At 39.0% G+C, this 12,492-nt stretch overlaps 1 protein-coding gene across 4 annotated transcripts in view; it reads left to right on the top strand.

The window, feature by feature from the left end:
* Positions 1-12,492, top strand: part of faf (ubiquitin carboxyl-terminal hydrolase-like faf) — a 1,326,265-nt gene that overhangs the window by 1,165,485 nt on the left and 148,288 nt on the right. For all 4 annotated transcript variants that reach the window (XM_090382082.1, XM_090382083.1, XM_090382080.1 and 1 more), the window contains one exon: positions 9,492-9,665. In XM_090382082.1, the coding sequence (XP_090238208.1) occupies positions 9,492-9,665 (174 nt within the window). The remainder of the gene's footprint in view (positions 1-9,491; positions 9,666-12,492) is intronic.

Raw genomic sequence — 12,492 nt, 5'->3', positions numbered from 1 at the left:
CTGCCACTGGCTACTGTTAATCTATTAGTCCTTGTATCCCCCCCAACTAGCAGTTTTCCGACCCACCTAACACTGCCTCGACAGCATCAGCAAAAATTCTTGCACCCTTTCTATTTAAGTGTATCCCATCCCTGTAGAAGCAATCTCTCCTGTTAACAAGTACAGTCCAGGCTGAAAAAAATTCTACCCCTTGAGCCTTGCACAATCCCTCCAGGGCCGAATTGATCGACAAGGCTCTCATCATATACTCCCTCCTATCGTGTCTGGGCAGAATTGCAGACACTTTCAAGTTCAACCCTAATTCACGGCTTTTTTTCAACAGTGACCTGTACTTGCTAAGTAATTCCGCCGGTCTCCTACTCTTAATATCATTAGTGCCAACGTGTACAACTATATCACCTTTTGTGCCCTTAAAAGATGATATCCGTTCTACAACGTCATCAACCTTTGCCCCTGGCAGACATACCCTGGTCCTATTTCTTTACTTATATAAACTGCAAAAGGAAGGGGATGAATCTGATTGGTCCACTTGATATCAATGGTTCGACTGATGATCCTGCTCACATAGCAAACAATCTGAATGAGTAGTTTGCAACTACATTCATAAATGAGGAATTATTAAGGTTTGAAAATGCCAGAAGGTTTTCAAATTGTAGCAGGGTGCTTAATGATTTTGTAATATCTGAGAGCAAAGTGGAGGAGAAATAGTTGAAATTAATCATAAGAAAGGCACCTGGGGTGGATGGGATCTATCCAGTTATATTAAAGGAGGCGACAAAGCAACTAAGCAAACCCTTAGCCATAATTATGAGAGCATCCTTGGACTCAGGGGGAAGTCCTCGCGGACTGGAGATGTGCAAATATATCCCCAATTCACAAAGGGGGGGGATCGAAGGGTGACAGGAATAACTACGAACCAGTTAGTTTAACATTGCAGGATCATCCAGACACGACTGCAGCAATAATTCAGGCTCAGCATGGATTTGTTAAGGGTAAGTCTTGTTTGTCAAATCTGATTGGGTACTAGATGGGTGCAAAAAATAATTTTGATATCGTATACTTGGATTTCAGGAAAGCTTTTGGCACTGTTGGGCATGGACGACTACTGTACAAATTGGAGCAGAATGGTATTAATGGTGGTTTACGGAAAAGTGGCTCCCCGCATTTCGTCCCCAACACATCCCCCCCCCCGAACATTTTTCCCCTAGTAGATAATGAGTAGGCTACAGAAATGTAAATACTGTACAGTCAACTCTCAATAACTCGAATTTTTATTGAAGTCCCAGCCCCTTTAGTGGAGATTCCATGTTAAACTCTCTTGATTACTCGAACTGAACTTTCGATAACGCTAACTTTTCTGAACAAATTTTCAAAATGACATTCGTTTACAAATTGTCATGTAGCTTTTAAACTAATTTCTCCCCTTTGTCTTCAGGGTTCTCTTTCCATTGTGAAAGAATTAACTGGAACTGTTAATCCTTTCACAATGGAAAGAATACATACTCAACCACAAGGGCGATAGTCACGTGGTTAGTGACGGACATGGGGGAGAGAACAGTGACTAATCTTATAGGAGTCTTTTCAGTAAAGAGTGAATCTTGTTCTGATTTGTCACTGAATTCAAACAATAAAAGTTCCTGCATCTGGCTCTCCTCACATTTCGCAGTGCAGTCGACAGCGCACATTTGCTGTTTTCTCCGCCTCCACAGAGAAGTAAGATACATAGTGGACTCTTGCTCAATTTAAAAACGTTCCACCTGAAAAGGGCGTGTTTGGACAGAGGGTTTGGAAGGCCCAGTTGTGAAAGTCGGAAGCATTGCAATTGATGGTAAAATACGGCAACAGGCAACAAGATTGGTGAGGGGAATGAAAGGCTCCTCTTACCAAGAGAGCATTAGCATTAGCATAAGTAGAGGCATTTGATGCAAGAAAGCAAGCTTATGCAGCATCAGCCAAAAAAATAATAATAATAAAAAAAATAAAAAAATAATAAATAAAAAATAACCACTTCCACTTCACCCCTCTGTTCGTTCGAAATACCTGTCCAGCTGAGCCTTAAACTTATTCAGGCTATCAACCTCCACGACAAGGGATGGAAGTCTGTTCCACCAACCAACCACCCGCTGGCTAAAGACAAATTTCCTCACATCTATCCTACATCTGTCTTTCCTCAATTTGAATTTATGCCCTCTCAGGTGATTATTCTGAGCAAGAGGAAGGATACCATCAGCATTGAGCATGCTCAAACCATTCAAGGCTATATACACCTCTATCAGATCACCTCGCCGGTACCTAGTCTCCAGATGCTGTAATTTGCAAAACTTAAGGCTTTCTTCGTAAGAGCACCAATTTGTTCCATTCACCAATCTTGTTGCCCTTCTCTGTACTCGTTCCAGCATCTCTACATCCTTCTTGAAATGAGGCCTCCAGACCTGTATACAGTAAGTACTCTAGGTGTGGACTGACCATTGCCTTATACAAGGGAATAATCACCTGCCTGCACAACCACCCCCAGGTCCCTTTCATTCTCTACCACTGTCAGTGTAGCCGAGTGGGTAAAGTACCTGCCCGGCAACCCAAAGGTCGCGGGTTCGATTCCCGCCTCGGGCTTCGATCAAAGTACTGCAAAAACCTTGGGAGGTGCAATATGGCCACAGAAGCCGATGCGCCAACAACTACCAAATCAAAAAAAAAAAAAAAAAAAAAATCAAACTGTCAGTGTAGTACCAGAGAGTTGATACGTTTGCTCTGGGGTTGCTGTTTCCCATATGTAGTACTTTACATTTGTCAATGTTAAACTTCATTTGCCACCTCTCAGCCCATCTGCTCAGCCTTTCCAGATCCTGTTGCAATAGCATAGTGTCAGTAGTGTCCTTGACAACCCTGTCAACCTTTGTATCGTCGGCAAACTTGGACATTAAGCTTGATATACCATCATCAGTATCATTTATAAATACAGGAAAATAATAATGGACCCAATACTGAACCCTGACTGAGGGACTCCACTAATAACATTAGTCCACGATGAGCAGTGTCCATTGATTTCTGATTACCACTCTCTGTCTTCTCTCCCTCAACCACCCCCTTTATCCATAGCAGCAATTTGCCTCCAATGCCACACTGCTCCAATTTGTGCAGCAGTCTTCCATGTGCAACAGTACCAAAAGCCTTTCTAAGATCCAAGTATATAATATCAAAGTTATTCCCTGCATTCAGTCCTTTTATGACTGCATCATTGTATCCAATCAAATTGGTCAGGCAAGACTTCCCCTTAACAAAACCATGCTGTATCTGAGCTATAACTGAAGTCTTGTCTAGATGATCCTGCAGTGCTTCTTTAACCAGTGCCCCCATTAATTTTCCGGGAACAGAAGTTAAACTAACAGGTCTATAATTACTTGTGTCGCCCATTGATCCTCCTTTGTGAATTGGGGTCACATTTGCACATCTCCAGTCCATGGGGTACTTCCCCTGAGTCCAAGGAAGCTCTCATAATTATAGCTAAGGGTTTGCTTACTTCCTTTGCTGCCTCCTTTAATATAACTGGATAGGTCCCATCCACCCCAGGTGCCTTTCTTGTATTTATCTTCAACAACTTCTCCTCCACTTTACTCTCAGTTATTACAAGATTCTCTAGCTTACTGCCAGAGTTGAATACACCTCTGGCATTCCTCTCGCTGAATAACTCCACATGTGTGAATGTCGATGCAAACTATTGATTTAGTTTGTTAGCTACCCGAGCAGGATCATCAACAGTTGACCCATCTATATCAAGTGGACCAATTTGATTCATCCCCTTCCTTCTAGAGTTTACATAAGTAAAGAACTCTTTGCTGTTTTTCTTTGCATCCCTTGCCAAGGATTTCTCGTAATCTGCCTTCGCCTGCCTAACCTCCTTTGTAACTTGGTTACAGATCAACTTGTATCTATCATAGGCTTCTGTGTCATGTGTTAATTTGTATGTATCCCATGCATGTTTCTTCTCTGCCATATGCCTCATTAGTTCATCTGACATCCATTTAGGCCTAAACCTTGAAAAATATTTCTTAGTTGGTATATAAAGCCTAGTAGCTTCCAAGATAAGTTCTTTGAAAGCTTCCCATTTTGAATTTGCTGTTGGTAACATCATCAGTTGGTCCCACTGTATAGAATTTAAATACTGTCTCAGTCCATCGTAGTCCCCTTTACGAAAGCAATAACCCTTCCCTTCCCTTTACCAATAATGGTACTTACCTCTTTGAGTAAATCCCACTTCAGCACACTGTGATCACTGCCACCTGGTGGTTCATTTACCTGCAGATTCTTAATGCATGAAGAATCACTACTGATAATCAAATGAAGAGTATTACTCCCTCTAGTTGCCTCCCGAACATGCTGATGTAGAAAACAATCATCCAATAAATCCACAAAAGCCTTGCTAGTGTGAGTGACCAGCCCCCAAATTTCAGTCAATATCTGGGAAATTAAAATCTCCCATTATAAGACTCTCTGATTTACTGGCCCACTCTATTTCCCTGTACAATTTCTTATACTCATCAGAGTCATTAGGCCTATAGCACACCCCTACTCTCAATTTTGATCTCCCAGTGCTTATGTCACACCAAACTGACTCGACACTGCACTGTCCAGCGATGTCGACTGGCTTTGCTTCCTTGGATTTTATGTATTTCTTAACTAATAGCATAACCCCTCCTCCCTTCCTATCCTGTCTATCCCTTCTGTAGACATTGTACTCCCCAAATTCCAGTTCTGCATTCCTTATATCTCTGTGACACCACGTCTCTGAAATCCCCACAATATCTGCCTTTGATGTTTTGACCAATACCTCAAATTCATCAAATTTATTTACTAAACTCCTAGCATTGGTGTACATGTAAGTATACATGCACCTGTTCTTTTTCTTAGCTACCCTAACACAACCCATGTGTTTACTTGTACCCCAATGATTCCCAGCAGTCTCTGAAATATCCTGCATCTTATTTTCCAGGCTGTGGCTCATTCCGATAGAAGCATTGCAAGAATCAGTTTCACCTCTTCCCGTGGCTACTGTTAATCTATTAGTCCTTGTATCCCCCCAATCTAGCAGTTTTCTGCCCCACCTAACACTGCCTCGATAGCATCAGCAAACATTCTTGCACCCTTTCTATTTAAGTGTATCCCATCCCTGTAGAAGCAGTCTCTCCTGTTAACAAGTACAGACCAAGCTGAAAAAAATTCAACCCCTTGAGCCTTGCACAATCTTTCCAGGGCCGAATTGATCGACAGGGCTCTCATCATATAGTCCCTCCTATCGTGTCTGGGCAGAATTGCAGACACTTTCAAATTCAACCCTAATTCACGGCTTTTTTTCAACAGTGACCTGTACTTGTTAAGTAATTACGCCAGTCTCTGCTCTTAATATCATTAATGCCAACGTGTACAACTATATCACCTTTTGTGCCCTTAAAAGATGATATCCGCTCTACAGCGTCACCCGGGGTATGTTTGTCCCTGACAGACATACCCAGAGAGAGGCTTAAGTTCTGCAAATTGCAGTGGCTGGAGACTAGGCACCTGCGCGGTGATCTGATTGAGGTATATAAGGCCTTGAATAGGTTGAGCATGCTGAATTCTGATGGGATTCTTCCACTTGTTCAGATTACGAACCTAACGGGGCATGAATTCAAATTAAGAAAGGACAGATGTAGAATAGATGCATGGAAATTTGCCTTTAGCCAGCTGGTGGTTAATTGCTGGAACAAACTTCCATCTGTCATTGTGGAAGTTGATAGGTTAAATAAATTTAAGGAGGAACTGGACAGGCATTTGGAGGGAATGGTGTGTTTTTGTTTTTTTTTTGGCTGATACTGCATAACTCATACATTTGCTTTCTTGCATCACATGCCACTACTACTACTACCACAGTGACAGTTTCTTAGTTGGTATGAGAAGCCTAGTAGCATTCAAGATTAATTCCTTGAATGCTTCTCATTTAAAATTTGCTGTTGGTAACATCATCAGTTGGTTCCATTTTATAGAATTTAAAAACTGTCTGAGACCACTGTAGTCAACTTTACAAAATCAAAAACCATTCTCTTTACCTCTGATGGTAGTTACATCTTTAAGTAAATCCCAAATCAGTACAGTGTGGTCACTGCCACCTATTGGTTCCTTTATTTGTAAATTCTTAATGCAGGAATAATCACTGCCGATAATCAGATCAAGAGTATTACTCCCTCTGGTTTCCTCTAGAACTTGCTTCTGTAGAAAACAATCATTCAATAAGTCGATAGAAATCTTGCTTGTTTGCGAATGACCAATCCACAAGTTCCAGTCAATACCTGGGAAGGGTCCCTCATTATAATACATTCTGAGTGACTGGCTGACTATTTCTGTGTGTAGTTGTTCATTGTACTCATCAGAGTTATTAGGCCTATAACACACTCCTACCCTCATATTCTTTCCCAGTGTTTATTTGACAAACTGTCTTGACATTGAACTGTCCACCAATGTCAACCAACTGGATTCACTTCCTTAGATTTTGTTTCTTAACTAACAGCATGATCTATCATGTCTATACTTTCTGTGCACATTGTATCCCCAAATTCCAATTCTGCATTCCTTATATCTGTGTGACACCATGCCTCTGATATTTTAACAATATCCACCGTTGATGTCTTGTCCAGCATTTCAAATTCATCAAATTTATTTACTATACTCTTAGCATTTTTGTACACTTGCACCTATTGGTGTACACTTGCACCTATTGTTACTCTTAGTTACCCTAACACAGCCCGTGTATTTAGTTGTTTCATAATGACTCCCAGCAGTTCTTGAAATCCCCAGCAACTTGCTTTCCAGGCTGCTGCTCATTCCAATAGAAGCAGTGCAAGAATCACTTCCACCTCTGCCTGTGGCTACTGTTAATCTATTAGTGTGTGAATCTGCCCCCCCCCTCCCCAAGCTAATAATATATCTGGAAATAACAAAACTTGAACAGGCACAATATAGCCGAAGCAGCTCCTGCACCATAAAACCACAAAAGACGATGACAACAACAAGCTAATAATTTTCCAACCCACCTAAAGCTGCCTCAGTCAGCAAATATTGTTGCATCCTTTCTATTTAAATGTATCCCATCCATGTAGAAGCAGTCTCTTCTGTTAACAAGCACAAACCATGCTGAAAAAAATTCTACTCCATGAGCTTTGCACAATCTCTCCAAGGCCGAATTGATTGACAAGACCCTCTTCATAATGCTCCCTCCTATCCTGTCTGGGTAGGATTGCGGACACTTTCAAATTTAACCCTAACTCGTGACAGTTTTTCAGTATTGATCTGTACGTGTATATAGGTAAATCTGCAGACATTCTACTCTCAATGTCATCAGTGCTAATGCCCCACATATACAACAATATCACCTTTTGTGCCCTTAAAGAATATCTGCTCTACGTCATCAACCTTTGCCCCTGGCAGACATACCTTGGTCTTATTCCACCTATTCTTTTTGCACAATATATTTTCCGTTTCCCTGACATTTGAGTCGCAGACAATAACTCGCTCCTGTATCACCAGTGCATTCTACCTTGAAGATTGCTGCTGTGTTTCCTGTTGCACAGGAGTGAGCTCTGGCGTTGATTTGGGAAGCTGACAGCTTGATGTGTCCCCCATTTTTAATTCCTTTGAGGGTATTTACCCTACTCCTCAAACTCTCATAGACGCCCATCAAAATGCAGAGTTGGCACCTAATTTCTTCACACTTTCTGCACACACAGACATTCTCCTTGGTTAGGTCATGTCCTCTTCCAGAAAGTCTGCATACATTTCACAAGTTGCACATTTTTTTAGACTGTGATGCATTGCAGAATCGTTCCCTTTGGTTCTCCCCAAGCCACAGCACTACTGCTACTTTGTGCCCATTGCTTTTGTGCTCTGGTCTGGCATGATTTACATTTAAATTCAATTTAATTGATTGAGAATGAAAATTTTTATAAGATTAATCAATTTAAATGATCAGTTGACAACACTAGACTAAGTTAACAGATTCCTAAATGCAGTGATATGTATTAAGCTATCACATTTTATGTACCTTACGGTATCAAATTCGAGATATACTCTACACTAATATATACTATAACAATGACAACAAGTTTCAGATGAATAAATGTTCTATGTTGATATCAATATTTGTACAAGAAATTTGAGTTTACCTCAATATGATACATAGAACACTTCCGTATGATACTCTCCAGGAATTAAAACAAAAACAATTAAAAAATCAAAAATCTTACGTTAGAGTAAGAAATAATTAACAATAATTAAAAATCAATTTAACGCAATTAAAAATTAAGTGAAATTAATTTAACAAAAAAATTGCAAAATGATTTTCCTTCATAATGATATTGTCAATAAGTGATTAAAAATGAATTTGGTAGTATGAACCAGAGCTATAATGCTCAATATGTTCTAAGTTAATATCAAAGAAGTTTACCTTTTTAACCTCTTGACTATTTCATTAGGAAGGAATATTGTCTTGAAATTTTTTTCGTTAAATTAATTTGACTTAATTTTTAATTGTGTTAAATTGATTTTTGTGTTCATTTGGTTTTTAATTATTGTTAATTATTTCTTACTGTAATGTAAGATTTTCGATTTTTTAATTGTTTTTGTTTTAATTTCTGGAGAGTATCACACGGAAGTGTTCTATGTATCATATTGAGGTAAACTTCTCTTATTCTTATATAAATATTTTACACATTGTACTATAGTCCTCAGGAATGCGTCCTCACTCGTTTCATTTTATTCATTTGTTGATTGGCGGACCCCAGGGTTTCCCCCATTAGCCGCAGTTTAACATCATGTGGAGATAGCAGAGGAACTATGTAACTACACAAAATTATCTACAGAACAATCAACAATATCTGTAGTTCTATATACAATCTAACAAGTTAACACTCATAAAAATACAAGAAGGATTATCTTAAGTAAATAACTTAACTAGCCAGATGGCCAGAAAATAAGGTCTGAATACTTTATCATGAACCTGTGATAAAGAAATAAAGTTGTCTAAGAAAGCTGAGATTTCTTTGGTCTTGCCATTGATTTTTTTTTTATTATTACTAAATTTACATGAAATCGATATCAATAGAAATGTCCATTCTTGAATTAATTGTTGTCAATTTGCTTTCAATATAAAGTCATTTACTGATGTGCTCTATCCTTACCAATAAAACTCATTAAATTAAAATATTTTAAGTGAAATATAGATTAAATATTTCTTTCTGCATTTTCTGAAATATGTATCCTTGTAGTGAAAAACATTCAGAATTCTTCTATGTCTGCAGTGAAAGCTTGCTAACTTGGCAGTATTATGATTATATAATTTTGTTGTTTTATTTTATTTTATTTTTTTTATAAAAATTTTGAAATGTTACTTTTTTTTTCTGAAAGTTATTTTTTACATATAAATGCATAATAATTATATATCTACTAAAAGAAACCTTTAACTTCAGAGGATGCAGTTGCTCCGCTTGAATGTTCCAGCAACTTTCATGAAAGTGGCTTTGGATGAAGGTCCTGGACCACCTATTAAATACCAGTATGCTGAGTTGGGAAGGCTTTATCAAGTAGTTAGTTTGTTGGTCCGTTGTTGTGATGTTTCGGGCATGACACAGTCATCAATTACCGTAAGTTTTATTCCTCCTCCTCCTACTCCCCATTGATATATATCCCTTGATGTATATGTATAGGTTGTCTATTTTTAAATTAAAAGTGTCATTAACTTTAATGACATTTTAATGACAAACAAGGTACATTTTTTTTTTTAAAAAATTTACTTTATTTGGTATTCATCCTATTTGTAAAATCCTACTCTAACAAAAATAACTAATATTGGTGTATTCCAAGTAGAATAAGCATAAAAAAACTTCACTCTAAAACTCCTACAAATTTCTTCATTCTAAAGGTGGATATTCAAAAAGTGGATATCCAACAGCTTTGTCAGAAGATTAATTGTGTAGTGTGTAATCAGTTCCACAGTTCATAGTGCTCTGGTAAAACTGGTTAATGTAACGTTTTGGACCTATAGGTTTGCTTTAAGTTATTTAGTAGTTAACTGTATGATTGCAATCTTGTGATTTTGTTAGAGTCATATGACTCTAACAAAGAGAGAGGGCGTTGAATCTCTTTAAAAGTTACAGCTGTCAGTTACAGGCACCGCAAAAACGATAAGTGTTTGCCTTTTATTTACATGATTGTTATTTTATATTGTACTTAATACGTAGTCATATAGTTATAGTTACGCTGGTTATTTTTTATTTTTAATTTAGATAAAGAGTTTTTGTGGATTTTACTTACGATAGGTTATTTCGTTCCATTTTTGTAGCCATTGTTTTTGGATATAGTGGTAGGGAATTCAAATTTTTTAATTGAGGTAGTTAGGTAGCTCTAACGCATAATTATATAGTAATACGCTTCACTGTTTCTATTTAATAGTTTCTATTCAAATACTATTGATATTTAATTTATTGATTTTATTAATTTAAACTACCATGCCCCAGACTAGAGCAGCAAAGCAACGAGCACAAAGTGGCAGGAGTGCTGTGACTCGGGGGAGAACTGAGGGGGGCAATTCTCCAACGCATCACAGAATAAAAAAATGTGCAACTTGTGAAATGTTTGCCGAACTCTCTGGAACGGAACATGATATTGCCATGGGGGATGTCTTTGTGTGTGCGCGATGTAAGGAGTGTAAGGAAATCAGGCGACAACTCAGCGTTGTTATGGGCCTATATGAGAGTTTGAAGGACAGGGTGGATGCCCTCGAAAGATCTAAATTGAGGGGCCCATCAGGCTTTCAGCTGCCCACATCAACGCCAGAGCTTGCACTTGGTCATCACGCAACACAGCGGCAACACCTAAGGCAGAATGCGCTGGTCCCACAGGAACTAGTAGTTGTTGGTGACTCTATTGTCAGGGAAACGGGGAACATCCTTTGTAAAAAGGATAGGTGGAACAGGACCAGGGTATGTCTGCCAGGGGCAAAGGTTGATGACGTTGTAGAGCGGATATCATCTTTCAAGGGCACAAAAGGTGATATAGTTGTACACGTTGGCACTAATGATATTAAGAGTAGGAGACCGGCGGAATTACTCAACAAGTACAGGTCACTGTTGAAAAAAAGCCATGAAATAGGGTTGAATTTGAAAGTGTCTGCAATTCTGCCCAGACACGATAGGAGGGAGTACATGATGAGAGCCTTGTCGATCAATTCGGCCCTGGAAAGATTGTGCAAGGCTCAAGGGGTAGAATTTTTTTCAGCCTGGACTGTACTTGTTAACAGGAGAGATTGCTTCTACAGGGATGGGATACACTTAAATAGAAAGGGTGCAAGAATATTTGCTGATGCTATCGAGGCAGTGTTAGGTGGGTCGGAAAACTGCTAGTTTGGGGGGATACAAAGACTGATAGTTTAACAGTAACCGCAGGCAGAGGTGAAGGTGATTCTTGCACAACTTCTATTAGTATAAGAAGCGACCTGGAGCGAGGGGTATTGGGGGTTTCAGGGACGGATGGCAGTCATCATGGAATAGTTGGGTATATGGGATGTGTTAGGGTAACAAGGAATAGGCATAGGAGCATGTATGCTTGCATGTATACCAGTGCTAGAAGTATAGTAAATAAATTTGATGAATTTGAAGTGTTGGTCAAGACATCAAAGGCGGATATTGTTGGGATAGCAGAGACGTGGTGTCACAAAGATATAAGGAATGCAGAACTGGAATTTGGGGAGTACAATGTGTACAGAAAGGATAGACAGGACAGAAAGGGAGGGGGTGTTATGCTGTTAATTAAGAAAAACATAAAATCAAAGGAAGTGCACCCAGTTAATATAGATGAACAGTGCTCTGTTGAGTCAGTTTGGTGTGAGATAAGCACTGCGAAAGGAAAAATAAGAGTAGGAGTGTGTTATAGGCCTAATGACTTGATTGAGTACAATGAACAATTGTACAGAGAAATAGAGTGGGCCAGTAAATCAGAATGTCTTATAATGGGGGATTTTAACTTCCCAGATATTGACTGGAACTTGTGGGTTGGTCACTCACACACTAGTCAGACTTTTGTGGATTTATTGGATGATTGTTTTCTGCAGCAGCATGTTCGAGAGGCAACCAGAGAAAGTAACACTCTTGATCTGGTTATCAGCAGTGATCATTCGTGTATTAAGAATTTGCAGATAAAGGAACCACTAGGTGGCAGTGATCACACGGTGCTGAAGTGGGATTTACTCAAAGAGGTAACTACCGTCAGGGGTAAAGGAAAGGGTTTTTGCTTCCGTAAAGGGGAGTACAGTGGTCTCAGACAGTTTTTAAATTCTGTACAGTGGGATCAACTGACGATGTTACAAACAGTAAATTCTAAGTGGGAAGCATGCAAAGAATTAATCGTGGAAGCTACTAGACTTTATATACCGATTAAGAAATATCGTTCAAGGTTTAGGCCTAAATGGTTATC

This window comes from Mastigoproctus giganteus, chromosome 9 (assembly GCF_048544385.1).
Source record: "Mastigoproctus giganteus isolate SK-2022 chromosome 9, ASM4854438v1, whole genome shotgun sequence".
NCBI classification, from domain to species: Eukaryota; Metazoa; Arthropoda; class Arachnida; order Uropygi; family Thelyphonidae; genus Mastigoproctus; species Mastigoproctus giganteus.
The sequence above is the reverse complement of the archived record's forward strand: the minus strand, read 5'-3'. Positions and strand labels throughout refer to the sequence as shown.